General features: G+C 43.0%; 1 protein-coding gene across 5 annotated transcripts in view; it reads left to right on the top strand.

Moving 5' to 3' along the window:
• Nucleotides 1-19,375, top strand: part of ITPR2 (inositol 1,4,5-trisphosphate receptor type 2) — a 425,347-nt gene that overhangs the window by 213,710 nt on the left and 192,262 nt on the right. For all 5 annotated transcript variants that reach the window (XM_019498344.2, XM_006270092.4, XM_014607327.3 and 2 more), the window contains 3 exons: nt 11,678-11,868; nt 12,723-12,865; nt 15,009-15,117. In XM_019498344.2, coding sequence (XP_019353889.1) covers nt 11,678-11,868; nt 12,723-12,865; nt 15,009-15,117 — 443 coding nt within the window. The remainder of the gene's footprint in view (nt 1-11,677; nt 11,869-12,722; nt 12,866-15,008; nt 15,118-19,375) is intronic.

Genomic DNA, 19,375 nt, shown 5'->3' with positions numbered 1-19,375 from the left:
CTGTGGCCACGCACAGCCCCGATGGGTGAGCCCGGAGCCGGCGCGGAGCCCAGGCTGTCAGCGGGGCTGGGTTACAAGCTGGTGCTGAGCTCAGGGGAAAAGTGGCCCCTCGCTCACCCCATGCCCAGCACTCTGCACTGTAGCCGTTTGCAACCCATATGGGGCTGCCAGTGCTTGCTCTAGACAGCCCTGCATGGGCTGTGAACACCTGCAGCAGGGAGCGCCGGCCATGGGGTGGACGAGGGGCCGCTTTTCCTCACGCTCAGCATGTTTCTTCCTTGCCAGCGAGCAGGGGGTTGGGGCTGTGTGCTGCCCTCTGCCTGTACTGCAGGGCTGGGAGGCACTGGGAGTGAGCAGGTGCAGGAGCCAGTGGGAGCACGGGGCCCTCACCGGTGTCCCGGGGCCAGTGCCGGCAGATCCCAGCCGGCAGGGGCTATATGGAGCTGGGCCAGCTGCCCATTCTCCCTGCTGGCGCAGCCCAGCCCAGCTCCACAGACCCCTGCCAGCTTGTGCCCCGCTTTGGGCCCCACCAGTGCTGGCCCTGAGACATTAGTCCCAAGAAATTGAGACATTGGTCCCAAGATGGTGACCAGGGGGCAGGGCACGTGTCAAGGGGCGGGATTACCCATGTGGCCCTCGACAGCCTGCCAGAACTGGGTAAGCAGCCCTTCTCCCGAAATAATTGCCCGCCCCTGATCTAGTCTAACCCCCTGTCTGAGGCAGGATCATCTCTATCTAAAACATCCCATACAACTATTATCTAAACTCTACATAAAACTATTCTGAACCCTGATACAACATAGAACTAATACACTGACCTGCCACAGGTAAAGCAGGGGAACTATAGCAGCCCATGTCCTGCTTCTATAAAATGGCTCAGTATATGCTGAAGAGGTCCTGGATACAGGGCCAAGGCGCCCACTAAAGGGGAAGGCAAACCCCCCAACAATCCATACCAATCTGGCCTCAAGGTAAAATTATTTCCTGACCTCAAATATGGCAATCAGTCAGACCCTGAATGGAGGGCCAAGACCCTCTAGCCAGGAACCTCCGGCTTTGCTCGTAGCAGGAGGATGGGCACACCCCAGTTGAAGTCCTTGTCCTTTATATATGCATCCAAAGGATGAGGTTTACGTGTGGTATATATAAAGGCCCAATATCAGGAGCCTGATTTCTCCATTCCTGTTACAACTGGTAAAAATCTATTTACTCACAGTGGCAGGACACATTTTATTAGACTACTTCTCATAGCAACTGAGTCCTTTCAAACATCTTTTAGCTTATTTTTTTAGTACCCCTAGGCAAGTGATACCAGTCACAATCACTAGATTAGTAGGACAGTAAATAGTAGGATACTTTGAGGGAAGCAAAAAGAAGCCCTATTTCTGGCATTGTAGGGAGCACTGTAAAAGGACCCCAGAAGAGTGGCTGGTTTAACTTGGCAAATTGAAGCCTGAGAGAGAATCTGCTTTGTGCTTTATAAATTTACCAGGAGGGGAAACATCAGGGAGGGGGTTGTGGTAAGAGTTATTTAAGCTAAAGGATAATGTTTGGCATGGGGGCCAATGAGTCTGAAATGGCCATGAATAATTATAGGCGGGAAAGTAGAAAGAGGTTTCTAGCCATTGGTGTAATGATGTCCTAAAATAGAAGTAGAAGTATGCTTTTCCAGTAGAAGAAGCTTGTGCAGGAAACCCTAACTAGTTCTTAATTGGAGTTTTAGATCAGTTCATGGTTATATGAAACGATATCCAGTGATAGCAGGGTCGCTTCCAGTCCTATATCCTCTGTATTTGCGTTACTTTTTTAAGGTCACCTCTATCTAATACAGTGATATATGGAATCCAGAAGGAAAAAAAACCCAGTCTAAAAACTGCAAGGTCCAAGCATGCTTTACATGGTCTCCCAGGAATGTTCCTTTTTATAAAAAGTAACAAATAGAAAACATTAACTTGGAATGTAGGTTACATAGCGTTATCTCTTTAGAATGATTGTGTGTGTTTAAATGCCCATACACACAAACTTTTCTAAAACAATTCCTTTCCTCCAGAAGACTTCATTTTACTTCTCACTTCAGTTTTGTCCTTTTTTCCATTTTTATGAATAACTAATCTTTCATTCTCTGTTTTTAGTTCAAATAAAATAATTATAACATTACTTCTTTGACAGCAAGAAGAATACATTTCCAATGAACCACATATTTTATTCTATTTTAACTGTTTATGTTTCTATTATTGCAAGAAAAATTCAGTGATAATATTTTATGGACTGATAAATATTTTAACTTCAGTTTCAGTTGAAAAAAAAACTTTGTTAGTGAAAGGTATGAGATTGACAAGTTTATGCCTTATCAACACCAAGCTTTATTTTCCTAAAGAACTCTTACCATTGCTAGCAATACTGTTTTTCCAACCACATTTATTTATTAAGCAGTCAGTAAATGACAGTCAGTAAATGATTAAGGAGCTAGAGGAGCTGATTTATGAAGGAAGAGTCATTTAACTAAATATTAATATAAATATGAATCGCTATCAAAGGACTAAGTGGAAAGGGTAGGAGAATATGACAGCTGTCTATATGCAGCTAATGAATGTCATCAGCAACAATGGAGCACAATTTTTAGGGTGGTAAAAAGGTGGGGTTATAAATACTGTAAAAGATAACAGAATGAAATTGAAATCAGGAGAATGTAGGTGGAATATCAGAAAAAACATACAGTAAGATCAGTCAGTCTGGGAAAAGTCACTGGTGAAATCCCCTTTTTTGAAAGACCATAGTGGACCTGGCACTGAGACATCATGGGCGCATCCCCACAAGTGGGAATGTGCGTTTCCCTGGGGTCACATAGCAGCGGCACACCTTGTGTCACTGCTGCTTGTCTGCGGGGAACATCTGTGCCATGTGTACTCTGGCATGCAGCAAGTTACCCCAGATGGAGAAGGGGAGGCTGGGGCCAGCAACTGTGCTGGCTCTAGGAACCTTATCTGGGATCCTGAGGGCACTGGGGAGCTGCAGACCTGCAGCAAGAAGGCAGCTGGAACATGGCTCCAGCCAGCCAGGCTCTGATTTTGGGCAGTGCACACATGCTGCTACAACATGGGCTGCCCCAACTTTTTTTTTTATGTGTGTTTTTTTTTTTTTTAAACCTTGGAAACTCCTGGGGTCAAGAAAATCTCTTGCGCTGCAAAGTAACAATGCAGGGAGCACGTGCATGTGCAGTGTGTGGCGCCACAGATGGGTCTGCGGTGCCACATACCACGCATCTGCTCTTATCTGGGTGTGTCCCATGGGTGCATCCAGATGAGTGTGCACGTGCAGTTTGTGGTATCTCATACCTGATTGTGGTCCTGCAAACCACACGTGGCAAATGTGCAACTGGGCACTGTGCTGCAAATTTGCAGTGCGTTGCCAAAATTTTGATACCGGGAGATCCTGGCATAAAACCCCCCCAAAAAACAGCTGCCAAAAGTGGCACGGCTGCTGACCAGCCTCTGTGCGGCTGGATCAATGCCACTGCTGCCTTGGGAGGCCCCCAGGATCCTAGGTAAGGCTGTGCACCTGTGCTGGCCCTAGCCTCCTACCTACCCGACCTGGGACAATTTAGTGCGCATCAGAGGGCATGTGCAGGGGCATGCCTTGACGCACAAAGTAGCAGCACAATGTGTGCCACTGCTTTTTGTGCCCATGGAAATGCATGCCTCTACATGTGGAGATGTGCCCCATGGGTGCAAACAGACATTGCCTTGTGCCACCATAATGGTTGTTGTAGCAGCACAATAGGAAAGCAAAGAGACATCTGTAATATTTGTCATGCCATAAATACCCAAATTTGTGGCCCCAACAAAAGGTGGTAATAGTTTCTGCCACTTTATTGTGTTGTCTGGTAGCTTTATGGAGGAAGAACACAGGTAGCCTGAAGCTGCCTGCACCCACCAGCTGCCCCAGACAGGTACTCATGGGACTCACTGGGCCCAATCCTGCACGCCCCAGGAATTCTTGCACAGGATCGGGCCTATCAAGCCCCAAGAGCCACCTGTCCAGCTTTTCCCTCTTACAGAGACACCACCTGGGAATTTCTGGGTGTGCCCATGTGATCAAGGGCACAATAGTGGGGGAAGTGTGTTTTGCTCAATGAAGTGGATCAGCTGTGCCAGGACATATCACAGCACAGCTGATTTCTTTCATTTGGCAATGTCTTTTTATAACCCTATAGTAGGAAGAGTCTTTCAGCAGTGGGGTAATGGAATATGTTATTCTGGAGTATGCCTTTTCTGATTCCAATTTATGAGATTCTCTTGGAAAACCAAAGTGTATTTGTTCAAATATAGACCCCAGTGGGCCAAATTCTGCCTTGTTAATGGGCATGGCGTAGTATTCTGTTGACTTCATTGTAATGAAGCATACTTACAGTTAAGAGGCTGACTTATATCCTACCCTGGGGGTCTTTAAGAAGAGGCTTGATACCTACCTGGCTGGAATCATTTGAGCCCAGTTTTCCTCCTGCCCAGGCAGGGGGTCGGACTTGAAGATCTACAAGGTCCCTTCTGACCCTACTTCTATGATTCTATGATTATCTGTTTCTTTTTAATGATTAGCGAAATACTCAATCTTTATTTTGGGTCCCAGTCTCCCTGTATATCCAGCAGTTTGCAGAAAGTAGGAGAGCAGAGATGGTAGAGACACTAAGTTCACAAGAAATCCCTTTAGTACAGAGCAGAAATTCACATGATAGCTCAGCTAATTGTGCTCCCTGGTCTTGGTACTGGTTAGTGAGTCTTCTGTGAATAGGTCTGGGAACTTGTAATGCTTCTAGCAGACCAAGTGTTTTCCAACTTCAGTTCATTTGGGACAAAATTCAGCCCATGGTGGAAGATTTGAAAATATAGGAGGTAGGTAATCCTTTGCTTAACTCTCTTCACCATCATTAATTTCACTAACTAAGCATATGTTCTGGTCCATGATGGTAAGTTTCTGTTTGGATACTTAAGTGACATATTCATAGATTCATAGATGTGAGGGTCGGAAGGGACCTCAATAGATCATTGAGTCCGACCCCCTGCATAAGCAGGAAAGAGTGCTGGGTCTAGATGACCCCAGCTAGATGCTCATCTAACCTCCTCTTGAAGACCCCCAGGGTAGGGGAGAGCACCACCTCCCTTGGGAGCCCGTTCCAGACCCTGGCCACTCGAACTGTGAAGAAGTTCCTCCTAATGTCCAATCTAAATCTGCTCTCTGCTAGCTTGTGGCCATTATTTCTTGTAACCCCCAGGGGCGCCTTGGTGAATAAATACTCACCAATTCCCTTCTGTGCCCCCCTGATGAACTTATAGGCAGCCACAAGGTCGCCTCTCACCCTTCTCTTGCGGAGGCTGAAAAGATCCAGTTTCTCTAGTCTCTCCTCGTAGGGCTTGGTCTGCAGGCCCTTAACCATACGAGTGGCCCTTCTCTGGACCCTCTCCAGGTTATCCGCATCCCTCTTGAATTGCGGCACCCAGAATTGCACGCAGTACTCCAACTGCGGTCTGACCAGTGCCCGATAGAGGGGAAGTATCACTTCCTTGGACCTATTCGTCATGCATCTGCTGATGCACAATAAAGTGCCGTTGGCTTTTTTGATGGCTTCGTCACACTGTCGACTCATGTTCATCTTGGAGTCCACTAGGATTCCAAGATCCCTTTCCTCTTCCGTGCTACCCAGCAGGTCATTCCCTAGGCTGCAGGTGCGCTGGACATTCTTCCTCCCTAGGTGCAGCACTTTGCATTTCTCCTTGTTGAACTGCATTCTCTTGTTTTCTGCCCACTTGTCCAACCTATCCAGGTCTGCCTGCAGCTGTTCCCTGCCCTCCGGCGTGTCCACATCTCCCCATAGCTTTGTGTCATCTGCAAACTTGGACAAAGTACATTTGACTCCCTCGTCCAAGTCACTGATGAAGACATTAAAGAGTATTGGTCCAAGGACCGAGCCCTGCGGGACCCCACTGCCCACACCCTTACAGGTCGAAACCGACCCATCCACCACAACACTCTGGGTGCGACCCTCCAGCCAATTCGCCACCCACCGAACTGTGTAGTCATCCAAGTCACAGCATCTTAACTTGTTCACCAGTATGGGGTGGGATACCGTGTCGAAGGCCTTCCTGAAGTCTAAGTATACGACATCCACCCCTCCTCCTGTGTGCAGGCGTTTCGTAACCTGGTCATAGAAAGAGACTAGATTGGTCAGGCACGATCTGCCCGCCACAAACCTGTGCTGATTTCCCCTCAGCATAATTTGTCCTGCCGGGCTCTCACAAATGTGAGCCTTGATAATTTTTTCAAAGACTTTGCCAAGGATGGAGGTGAGACTGACAGTTCTATAGTTGCCCGGGTCCTCCTTCCTCCCCTTTTTGAAAATGGGGACCACGTTGGCTCTTTTCCAGTCCTCCAGGACTTGGCCCGTGCGCCACGAGCTTTCAAATATTCCCGCCAGTGGCTCTGCAATGATGTCGGCCAATGCCTTCAGCACCCTTGGATGGAGCTCATCCGGGCCTGCTGACTTAAAGGCATCCAGTTCTTCCAAATGACTCTGCACCATTTCAGGGACTACGCATGGAAGTCTGGCACCTTGCTGCTGCCTCTCTACAACCCCAGTGAGAGACTTGTCGTGCCCCTCACTTAGGAACACTGAGGCAAAGAACTCATTGAGGAGTTCAGCCTTGTCCCCCCTGTCCGTCACCAATTGTTTCTGCCCATTTAGCAGAGGTCCTATTCCTCCCTGGGCCTTCCTTTTACTCCCTATATATCCAAAAAACAATTTCTTGTTGTCTTTTACTTGGGTTGCCATCCTCAGCTCCATGGTAGCTTTGGCCCGTCTAACTGCCTCCCTACAAGCACGAGCAGAGGAGGTATATTCATCTTTGGTGATCCCTCCCTGTTTCCACTTTTTATGTGCTCCCCTTTTGTCCCTTAGGCTACCCTGGATTTCTGTGGTCAGCCAGGGAAGCCTCCTGGCCCCTTTCCCTCTTTTGCCTCGCTCGGGGATCATCTTGCTTTGTGCCCGAAGGATTGTTTCCTTAAGGCACAGCCACCCTTCTTGGGCTTCCATCTCTTCAAATCTCCTACTCTGCAGTGCGTCCTTGACTAATTGCCTGAGTTCATTGAAATCAGCTTTCCTAAAGTCTAGCACTTCCACCCTACTAGTTACCTTACCCACTCGCCGTCTTACGGTGAATTCTATTATTAGGTGATCACTGTCCCCCAGATGGCTACCGATCTGGAGGTCCGCTACCGTGTCATCTTCCGTTGCCAATGCCAGATCCAGTATGGCATTCCCCCTAGTGGGACCGTGTACCTCCTGAGTCAGGTGGAGGTCCTGTACACAGGTTAGAAACCTGCGTGAGCGGTGGGACTTTGCTGTCTGTGACTCCCAGCAGATGTCCGGGTAGTTTAGATCCCCCATGACTACCGCCTCTTTAGCTTTTATGGTTTCCGAGAGTTGCCTCAGGAGCCCTGAATCTCTTTCTTCTCCTTGATGTGGGGGTCTGTAGCAGACCCCTACCACCAAATCCCTTTCTCCTTGCCCCCCATGTAGCCTAACCCACAATCCTTCTACTTCTTCATCCTTGGATTCCGTCTTGATGAGGGTTTGTTGGCTACAGATGTCCAACTCGCGATCCTTAAAATTCTAGTTTATTAGGCAGATTGAAACACTGTAATCATAAACCTTGGGGCTGGTCCCCACACACACACATGCACACACATACACACACACTCACAGTAGCAGGCTACAGAGTCAGGTATACCTATCCTACAAGCGCTGGAGTCTGCCGTCGATGGCCAGTCGAGGCTTCTTTCAGCGTGGTGTTATCCTCCAGAAGGGGGTCGCCGGCTGGTCCTTCTGGCTGGACAGGTCTGGTCGAGTTGGAGATCGAGATTAAGAGGGCGCCACTGAGGGTCACTTTTCACTGCCTTTTATCTGTCCCTGGCAGACTTTGGTGACTCCCCAGTTTTCTGGTTTGCCCAATCCAGGGGTCATTGACCCTCGTGGGACTTCCCCCCCTCGGTGGCTACTGGACAGCATCTGTCAGCCCCAGGGGTCGTCCGCATGTACGTGCAGGTTTGGGAGTCCGTTGATGAATTTAGAATAGGGCTCTGGGAGGGGTCGATCTGGAGACATTCAGCCTAAAAGTTGGTCTCTGGCGTTGATTAACTCATGCCAGAGCTTCTAGCCCTTGATCAGTGACGTTTAGAGATTTCCCGGTTGTTACATTGTCTTCTATTGAATTCTTCCCTTGGTTGATCTGCAGCTTCCAGGTGATAATTGCTGCCTGCTACTATGTTACACATTCAGTCACTGATTCACTCACTCTTTCAGAGGCCAGCCTGATACAGGGAAGGTCAGTTTGATTCGTGCCTTTGTTAACAATGTTACAATGTATAACTTACTAAAACACATTTAGTTGAAAGTTGAAAGGTGAGGAGTATAAAATATAATATAAATATAATATAAATATAATATAAATATAATATATAAAATCCCATGGCACACAAATAGATAAAAAATACCAAACTACAAGGGGAGATACAAAATGCACACATACAAATTTTAAAATACAATTCCTTATCTTAAAGTGAAAGAGAGAGGAAGGAAGAACAGGTAGAAAAAGAGAAACATATCCAAAGAGGGGAGAGCAAATGCAGGCAAGAGGAAAAGGGGGCTTTCTGCTACAGGTTGATGTATATTGCTCACTGACATAGAGCGCAACCCCTCCCCCTTTCTTCCCCACCCTGTCCTTTCTGTACAAATGGTTCTGTACATATGGTTGTGCGGCATTTTTTCCTCCTAACATACCAGTCAAATCAAGGACACAATTTAACCTGCTTTTGGCCCCATCTTCTTTAGATTATAGACCTACTTTGCAAGTTGTTTGCCTGCCTTGCAAAACTGTTCCAAAGTGGAGCAAAAATAAAACTTGCTCTTAAATTTTTTATTTTCTTACTTTAAGGAAGATTGAGACATTTTGAAGAGGGAAGCAACCTACAACACCTAAATTAAAAATAAATATTTATGTTACATTTGTTCATCACCTTTCTGAAATGTAAAAATATGTTTCATGTTGTTTTAAATAATGAAATATGAAACAAATGAAAGATAATTTTTCTACAAGCTACAAGGGAATGAGAAGACAAAGCCTTTGTTTTTAGCTTAGACTTCAACAGCGCCTTTTGACAGTCAATGCAAATCTTAATTACAAATGGAATTATACATATAAGAACTGTTCAAAACAAAGGAGCATTTTTTCTGTATTTCTTTGTGATACTTTTAATTAGCTGCGATCCTTGGGACAGTCATAGTCCTTGACTACTACTTAGATACTGATAGAAATCAGTAACTTCAAAAAATATGTATAGGGATGCAGAACTCTGGGTCTTCCTGCACAGTATGCCCCGCTGTTGCTAAATTAATTCCAGGAAATATTGGAAATCTGCATACATACCATTTAATTGAGAAATAAGAGTTGTCCTGCAACATTATGGTGATTGACATAAGGATACAATAAATCAGATTAATAGGCCACAGTTACCGACCAACACTAGCATGAACTTAGTGGATTTCTGTAATAAAGTAAGCAGCAACAGTGCAAATACATTGTGAAAAATAATCCAGTAGAATAACATATAGAAACAATAATTAGAAATAATGGCCAGTCATACATTGTGTTTTTCTCTTAACAATCATGGCCTCCACCTCCAAAACAAATAGAAGCTAGGAGGGAGCAGCAGGGCTGCCATGTGGAAATAGCTTCTTTTGACACCTGCATTGATGGGCTATGCAGCTGTTGGGAAATGCATCTGCCCATTTTTAGCTGAATACCACTCTTTAATTCCCCTAAGTAAGCTTTGTAAAAAAAGAGCATCTATCAGAACTAGAAAACTATTTGGTTTGGACAGTTGTAACTCCTGTACCAGGTAGACTCTGCTGCCTGTTCTCCAGGCATCGCTATCAGGATATTCTTGCAGAATCCTCTTCAAGACAATAGAATTCTGCCCTAAAGGGGAAATGGAAGGCAAAGCATTCTTGCTTCTACTTAGGGGATCATTGGCACAAAATCAAGTTTTGTGTTAGGAAATGAGTTTATTCCAAGTGCTGCTGTTGTAATACAGGACTTGTGGGCTCAGGAAGGTCCTGTGAGCATAAGCCTTTAGGCACTGAAGTACCTGCCCACTGTTGTTGTGTTTATCTCAAACACAGTATCTTATACTGACATTTAAAAGTGTGCCACTTTGGTCTACTGCAGGAGGGAGATATATAGTAAATACAGATTTCGTTCATGGAAGAGAAACTATAAAATCAAATCAAAACTAATTATGGCAGCATCTGGTGAAGTGATCTTGGGACTTGAAAGCTTATGCTGTACATCCCTGATTTAGTTAGTCTATAAGGTGCAAATTTACCCTGCCTTTTACAGCTTTAAACCCATTGTAAAAAGACCTTTCAGCACACAAATTGAACAAGATAGCAAGTTGATTGTTGATATCTTGTAGGAGTTGTTGCAAGACTTTCTGTACTCTTTCTCATACTTTCTCAAGTCTGGAAATCAAATTATTCTCCTGGATTTGCCAAAGGCACAGTTTTTCAGATGTTTATTAATTATGAATTTTATTGAAGTTAGCAGCTAGGAACCTAAGCACTGAATGAGGATTCTGTAATATCTTGAAGCTTGTGATTCCTGAACACACTGTGTCTAGGAGGATTTACTCTGTCGGACACTGTTGGCCTAAGCATTGTACATTATGATAACATGCAGGATAGGAGAATGAGAAGAAAGATGAAGCTACATCCCCTTATGTTTAGCTGTTTTTGTGTACACTTGTACTTACTTGGTTTATCAAGTTCTTTCAGTAGAATTACATAAAATCCCACACACATCATTTGGGATACCTCTATTTACTACAGAGATTTTTCAGATTGGCTTTTGAATAGATTTCTCAGTAGTTATTGAAATGTTCAAACTTACTGATTTTACTGCTCTTACTAATATTTTTGTAACTATAATGTGGTTTGAAATCATTCTTTTTAAAGCAGAAAAATATCTGTATGGCCTTGGACACACAATACGTTTGTTGCATTATGTTGGCCCTTGTAGTGCTACAAAAAGTAAAGGACCAGATGCTTATGCTGTCTGTATCACTACAGAAATAGTGGATCTGCCTCAAAGGAGTTCCTGTTTTAAACAGCAACTTCTGTGTAGCATAACCGTTTGTAGTGCCACATGTAACCTGTGGACAGTTATAAGGGGTCTGTCTGACCCTCAACATCCCAGAGTACTTTATTACCTTTCCCTCTCTTCAAAGGGAAGAAAGGGATAGCAACTTGTTCCTTGGCAGCAGGTAGGAAGTAGAGCTGCAGCTATGGTTCTTCGTGTGCTACAAATGAATAAACTAAGGCCTATCTGTGATATATAAGTAATCTTGGACGAAGTCCCCAGCTGGTGTAACTCTTTAACTCAAAATATTTCTGCACTGCTTTATGTCACTGTGGGGTTTAGCCCATTATTCTTAAAAGGCTAAACTCTGACCCCATTCAAGTCAGTGGCAAAAAATTCTTATTAACTTTGGTCAGGTCAGGAATTCACTTAAGATGGTTTGCAAAGGATCCTAAAGCTTCCGTCATTTTGTAAATATCTTCTGCTTAAAGCAAAGAACCGAGGCATTGCAATTCCAGTGGATTTGGACAGCCAAGTAAATACCCTGTTCATGAAGAGTCACTCTAATATGGTCCAGAGAGCAGCCATGGGATGGCGAATGTCTGCCCGCAGCGGACCTCGTTTCAAAGAAGCTCTTGGAGGACCTTCCTGGGATTACAGGAATATCATTGAAAAACTGCAGGTATGGTGGCAAATGCTTTATATTAAGCATGGTACAGTGCATTTTTATTATGCATAGGAAACTAAGCAGAAAACAAAGTAATTCACTGCAGTCTTAGTGCTGCATTGTGACGAGCACCAATAAAGGTGAGATGTACCCAACCAAAAACTCCACTGTACCTCTTTTCAGAGGAAAGCCAGTATATTGAGCCTTCTTTTTCCATGGCCTGATTCAATCCCCAAGGAATCTAGTAAGAGTCTTCCCCAAGGGATCATTATAATTGCCAGGGAACATGGAAAGCAGAGCATGCCTCTTTTCTCATGGTCATCCCTGCTATTTCAGGTGCAAAGAGGAGAAGCGTAGTGAAAGAGCCAGCTCTGTCCTCTTGGATCATCTTGTAGTATGAACTATGCTTGTTGTACGGATGTTCTGTGCTCAAGGAGCTTGTAATATAAGACAAGAGACCAGAGGTGGATACAGACACATGGAGGGAATAGTGCAGGGAAATGATGAGAGAGTTTTGTTTGACATAACAGATGGCATTTTTAACATATCGGCTTCCTGAGCACTGTCAACATTTCCATAGGCACCATGAGAAAGGAGGGTTTTGGAAGGGGGCAATGAGGAAGTTTTTCATGATGAGTTGTTCCTCAGTTTGAGGAGCAGCATGGAAGAAAGCATTCAGGAGCTTATTTGAAAAAATTAAGAAGTGGGCAATGAAAGCTGTTATTATGAGCCAGTTGTTGACAGGACAAAAAATGTCCATCAGATCTATTATTCACATAACACTGTGAAACTCAGCAGGTAAAGCATTACAGGTATTACTTGACCAGCTGTATTTATTACCAACTTTCTCCACCTCCTTTATTCTACAGGATGTAGTGTCTGCCTTGGAGCAGCAGTTCACTCCCATGATGCAGGCTGAATTCTCAGTGCTCGTTGATGTACTGCACAGCCCAGAGCTTCTCTTTCCTGAGGGGAGTGATGCTAGGATAAGGTGTGGTGCATTTATGTCGAAGTAAGTGGTATGCAGAGTCCCCCTCCTTCCTTTAGAAAGAGTGACAAACAGTCACATTTTCAAAAGTACTTAAGGCCCCTTTTCCATTAAGTTACTTGGGTACCTAGGAAGTGCAGGTTTCACCCTATACTGATTAGTTTTGTTACTTAGTTTCTGTGCCTGTAGCAGTAGTGGGGTGTTCTGTGCAATATATGATTCAAATTTAAACCATTATGGTCTGCTAAAGCTAATACCATCCCAGGACATTTCTGTTTTCCTAATTTCTGTTTGTATTAAATTGTTTCCAAGTACATTGCAGTCTAAGATTTTGCATAATCATTTTGGGTACTCAGAGCTATACTTAGAGATAAAGTAAATAAATCCTTTGGTTTTTATTTTAAATTGTAAACTCTGGATAGCTCTTTTTAAAGTGTGTGTAGCTGGCACCCCTACATGCTTTGAAATTGTAAGAGGTTTTATTTGCAGTTTGAGTATTGGAATATAGAGTCTTTCAATTTTACTTTATTGTTCCTCTAGTGAGATGCCCTACCTGCCCTTGAGGAACTCTATAATTTAAAGAGAGGTAACTTAGGGCACTATACAAATTTGGCAGCTTTCCTTATTCCTCAGCTTTTTGCATATTCTGCACCAGTAGCAGAACTTAATTTTGTACCCTTTTTCCCTTTCTGTTCAAAATGCCATTGAAAGTCAGTGAGAACTTTGATTAAATAGAGGTTGGAAGACATGATATGCAATAAATATGTGTTTTTACAAAGAACTCCTGTTGTGTAGGGAGTTGTGTATTGTTCTGCAATACTTTATCAATACCATTATTAATATGTAGTCATTTAAAATTATTATTAATATAATATAACTTGTGGCTATTTCATATTTCTTGGGCTTGGTTTACATTTGAGTGGACAATCTCTGTTGAAAACCCACCATACTGCAGGAAGTAATGCTAATTCTGAACTCACCAGTATGCTAGGGGATATAGGCAATTTTCACCTTGATAGCTAGGGTCAGCTGTAAGGTCGTCCTCAGGGCAGTATCTGCCAACCATCTTTAAGGTAAACCCCTTAGTTTGTTCACTGGTGGAATTATAACCCAACCCTTGAAGCTCTGCTAAACTTTCAGATGTGAGGTTGATCTTGCCAACAAATTACCTCCTATCCTGATATGTTCTGTATTGTGTTTCATATTTACCAGTATGCTGAAAGCCTTTAACACAGGAAGTCTGCTGGCAGCAGTTCCACATTCTTGTCTTCTTTTCGCTATGAGGCAAGCTGAGAAGGAGAGAGAGAGAGGCTAGTTCCTAGAAGGGCCCTTCTATAGTGCAAGAGAACCTGGGATGCATTCAAATGCCTTGCTTGAAAAATAAGAATCACGTATATGGATGGTTTTGGGGTCAATAGAATGTAGATAGGGTGAGGGTAGCTTCAGAGTTGATCCTAGACAAAGGCAAAGAGCTCTTGGTTATGTCATCTTTTGTATACAAAGTAAACAGCAATTCTTGGTAAGAATATAAGTATTAACGTCACTGCTTTTGCTGCACTCAGTTTTGAGCAATTACATTTTGTCGTCTTATACTCCAGTAGAATTTTATTTGGACGCAGAGTTCTATGTCATTTACTGACCTAAATTGTCTTGTAAAGTTGCTGTGTGTCCTTAAACAAGACTTGTGTTCCATCCAGAGATCTGCATTTCTGTGCTGAACAAAGCAATTCCAGTATAAGGTTTGTGAAATGTATTGGGATTCTTTTGGATGGAAGCCATACTGAAATTGTAAAATATGGGCTATTGCTCCTACAAGGTTGAAAGTTTATACACTAAACGCTGGGCACTGCTAGTATTGCAGTACTTTTAAATAAAGAGAAAACAAAATGGCAGAATTTGGATCTGTGGCTGGACTTTGAACTCCTTCACAGTGTGGATGCATTTGGATGTATGATTCTCATTCTGCCCGGTACTTTGACACCAACGGTTAAATTGAACACAGAACTCCAAACACCTTCAACAGCTAACAGAGGCCCAATTTCATTATCTGTCTGTTTTTATTTCCCTGAGGAAAGATATAGCAACAGGGAGTTTTTGCATAAAGCAAATGTTGGAAGGTTTGGAGACAATATGCAGTATTCTTTAAGGTTTAATATTTTACTTCAAGGTTGATTAATCACACAAAGAAGCTAATGGAGAAAGAAGAAAAGCTCTGCATTAAAATTCTTCAGACACTGCGAGAAATGCTCGACAAGAAAACTAATTTTGTGGAAGAGGTAAGACTGCCATTTTATTACTAAAAAGTAGAACGAACACAATGTAAAATATTGACCCCTTGGATTTCAACAGGCTTTTGTGTGACTCATTTGTTACCTATGTCAGAAATAATACATTGCCTAAAAAATATAACAGTTACCTCATGGAAAGTGTAACCTTTGATTCCCATTTTCCTGCTACTCCTCAAGGCCCATTGCATATTCCGTGTCTTTGTTTTAGTCAGTACTTGGGCTGAACAGTAATTGCCTCAGCCTTGTACACTATGATAGTTTTTGTTGCTTCCCTGGTAATCTCTCAAGAGGTCAGGAAGTTAAAACTTTTACTGTGACCTTACCTCACAACAAAGACTCAAAATATCTAATTAAATCAACAAAGAGAAAACATAGAGAAGATCAAAAGAAACTCTGCATAACATGTAGGCCTCCTCCATATGTTACAGGGATTGTGCAGTTAACTGGTTAATTGCACGATTACCTTGAGATCAGCTATATGTGCAAAGTAGGTATCATGCAATAAAAAGCTCCAACCAGCTATAAAGTTAAACTTTGAAAATGTGTACTAAATGTGTACTAAGATAGTTACTATTGAGCTTTAATTTGAACATGTAGGAGGGCCTCCCCTGTAGCTAGGAGTCGCATCAGCTGCCAGGGCTCCCAGCCACAGGGATCCAGTCCCCAAGTCCTAGGGATCATGGCTGTGTGATCCCTAAGACACAGGGGCACATGAAACTGCAAGGTCGACACAGAGGTCTTGGTCCTGGCCGTGTGCTTCATCCACAGCCAGGACCAAGAATCCTGCAGCTCATTGGGCTCTGGGTCATGCCTGTGCCTCACATACAGCTGGAACCTAGAGCCCTATAAGCTGCAGGACCCACAGCCTCGTGAGCTGCAGGTCCCAGAACCTCCATCAGCTCAGCAAAGGGGGCTTCCAGCTTCTTGCAGATGACGACAGAGGCCCAGGATCAGGCTCCCCCTACACTGACAATAAAATGCAATTGGTTCTAATGTGCAGTTATGTGGATCATGTGTTAAGATCCAATCATGCCTTTCCCACCATGTGTAGACTGGGCCATAGTCCTATATCTCTGTTTGGCAAGAGTCAAGGTTGATAAGGACATGCTACATATAGCATGAGTAGCAAGCCTGTATTGATCTAGAACAGGGGTGTCAAAAATAAGCCTGTGGGTTGGATGTGACCCATGGAGGTGGGCCATCTGGCCTGCAGAGCTTCTTGTGGGCTGGACCACCCATCTCTGTGAGCTGGATTCAGCCTGCAGGCCCCCATGCTGTGGTTCTTGAAGCCTCTTTAGTAGCACTATTAATTATCCCAGCTCCTGAAGATGCTGTTTCAGTGCTGCTCTGGAATCCAGGGAGTTAACACTGTTAGTTTCCTTTCCCCTTACATGCTGCTGAAATTGGGGTTTTTAGTTACCCTGGCAACTAAGATGAGTGACAGGGGAAAGGGAGGGGGCAAATGACAAGTGATGGTAGAGCTGTGTTGACATAGTGGGTCCGACAGCTGCAAGGATTAATGCTGCTGTTGCTCATAGGTTGTCCAGCATGTGGGAAGCCCTGTCATCCAGATTCAGCATGCAGTGCCAAATGAGTTTGACACCCCTGATTTTGTCTATATTGGTTTAATTATATCCCCAGGCCTCTTAGCCTGTCCAAGACAGGCTCCTTGTAGTTTTAAGGTCCACTTCCACTTTCTTCCTAGACCTGAGCCCTTTATAGTCTGTAAACATTTTTTATACTAAATGTGAGATGGGACTAGGTAATGCTAAATCATTTCTGGGAGGAAACATGCAACATCTATGTCTTCCGCTTCCTCTGTACAATGTCCAGTTTTTTCCCATATCTACTAATGTCTCCCTTTGTCAAGCTCTGGAGCTGTTTCTGAATTTCTTCCCCTAAAACCAAGCATTTCAAATGCCCCTTTGATCTTGACCACTCTTTAGGGTCATACTATCAGTTGTTTATAGAGAGATATTTGAGACTCAGTCAAAAACAATATATCTGAAAAAGTTCTGCCTGATATCTCCATGGTTCAGCAGGTCAGTGCATTTGACTGTTAACCAAAACACTGATAGTCTGAGGCTACTCAGGGATGTTGGTTGTGAAGTGCAGCCTATAGGTAAAATTGAAGTATTACTGGATTGAGGATTCCTTAGGTGCAGTTGGTAAGTGTGTGGTACTTGTAGAGCAGGCTGGGGAAGTGGGGTGCCAAGGTTGTGAGTTCAAACTTTATCTGTATTACTGGATTTGGGGATTGTTTGAACAGAGCCAATCCTGTACTGAGCAGGGATTTGGTCCCTTCCAGCCCTATTTTCTATGATTCTGTTCCCTACTGCCAGTATTTGTTATCATACTTAGAATTCTTTCTTAATAGTAATTCTTTATATTCTTATAATTCTTAATATTATTTTTATATTAAATATGAATCAGAGTAATTAATGTCACATTAATCATTTATATGTCCTCATAAGCAACACCTCTAGTCAAGTATACCTGGGGGGGATCTCGTTAAATTAAGCAAAAACTGCTGAATGACTGCCTCATGTAGGAAATTACTTCTCGTCTCATCCTCTACAATGTGAGACATTGAGTTTCAGAGGGGTAGTAGTCATCCATTTTACAGTACCTCAGAAAATGAACCACATTTCAATACATAGTATATAATTTAATTTTGAACACAGCTCTCCTAATCAAGGGGAAAAGGTTTTGTGTCGGTGTTGTCAGATGCTTTGATAAGCCTTGTACTTGAGTTCTGTTTCATGATAGATAAACCAGGCATTAGAATTATAGTATATTCTCAGTGCATAATTTTGGGTTATATTTAATTTTCTTATTTTGATTTCAATATATGGATGTAAAAAATATTTTGTCCAGGCTTCAGGCTCCCTACAAGACAGTTAAAAATAAATTTAAAAAACTCCAGGTAAACACGAAGATGGGCAATAACAAAGCAGTCACCTTTTTCTGCACAAAAGCAACCCATCCACAAAGAGTGAACTTACCTTTTCTTCATCTCCTGTGAAGAATTTTGCTCAAAGAGCGATGAACTCAATCCTTGGCAGACAACAATTTTTCTCAGGATCATAACAAAAGTTTCCAAAATAAACATCTACCTGTCAAAAGATCAGGGAAAGAAAATACAATGCTTTATTTATACCTCTTCAGTAACTGTTTGTCTGATCAGATGAACCTTGCATCTACTCTGGGGGCTGGTGAACTGAGACTGAGACAAACCACTAGAGGGAGTAAGTCTTATAGCTAGGGGTCATTCAAGAAGACAGCCTTGCTTTCTGTTCTTAAGAGTGCTCAGCTGAGGCAGTCAGCAGAAGCACCTTGGGTGACCTTTGTTTTCTGGATGTGATGGCTATAGTCAATGTTTTAGAAAAAAAAGACTGGTTTTCCCTTTGTGCTGCTTTTTCTGAAATCCCATGCATTTTGTATTTGAGAAGCATAGCATACGAATAAAAAAATGACCTACTGTGTGGTTTTGCTAGTGCTTCCCTAAGTTGCTCCTTTTGTGAGTCACCGCCTATGGTATGGACTTCAGAAATGTTAAAAATAGCTTAGCAAAGTGCTTTTGATGCATGCTTCCAGCTGTTCCTGAAACATTACCTCACCAAATGCAATTCTGCTCTATTATGTAATCCAAATCTTAAAAAAAGAAGAAATGTTGATAGGACTCAGTTTATAATCTCCATGAGTCATACTCTATTTTGTGTGATGCATTTGACACAAACTATAAATTTGCAGTTACAATTTGGTATAGAAATTCTCGTGATCAAGTAGGGAGAAAATAAGACTATCTAGCTATCAATTTGTCAGTCCTTATACCTGGATGCCTCAGTCTTTTGTATATATTCATCCATACTTTATCCCTGGAATAGGCAACCGTTATCCCCATTTTACAGATTTTGGCTCGTAAGTCAGTCAGCTCTGGCAATACTGAGCAGACCTTAATTATCTTTAAAAATAGAGTCCAGTGTAACCATCTTTATCAACTTTTTTTGACCATCTTTATCAACATTTTTTTAGGGAAAAAATAAAATCTTTCCCTAGAAAAATGGATTTCTTATTCCTCCCAGCAGAGAGAAAGTGGTTGTTCACATGCATTCACTACTAGAATATGAGTAAAACATAGCAAGGTTGTGTAATATGTTTTTGTATTTAAAAATGGGTTCAGGGATAGTTTAGGGCACGGTTTCCCAAAAGAGAGGACATGCTTTCTAATTGGGAGATGTCATGG

The sequence above is a fragment of the Alligator mississippiensis genome, chromosome 4 (genome assembly GCF_030867095.1).
Source record: "Alligator mississippiensis isolate rAllMis1 chromosome 4, rAllMis1, whole genome shotgun sequence".
NCBI lineage: Eukaryota > Metazoa > Chordata > Crocodylia > Alligatoridae > Alligator > Alligator mississippiensis.
Note: the sequence above shows the minus strand (reverse complement) of the source record. Positions and strands in the feature narration are given on the sequence as shown.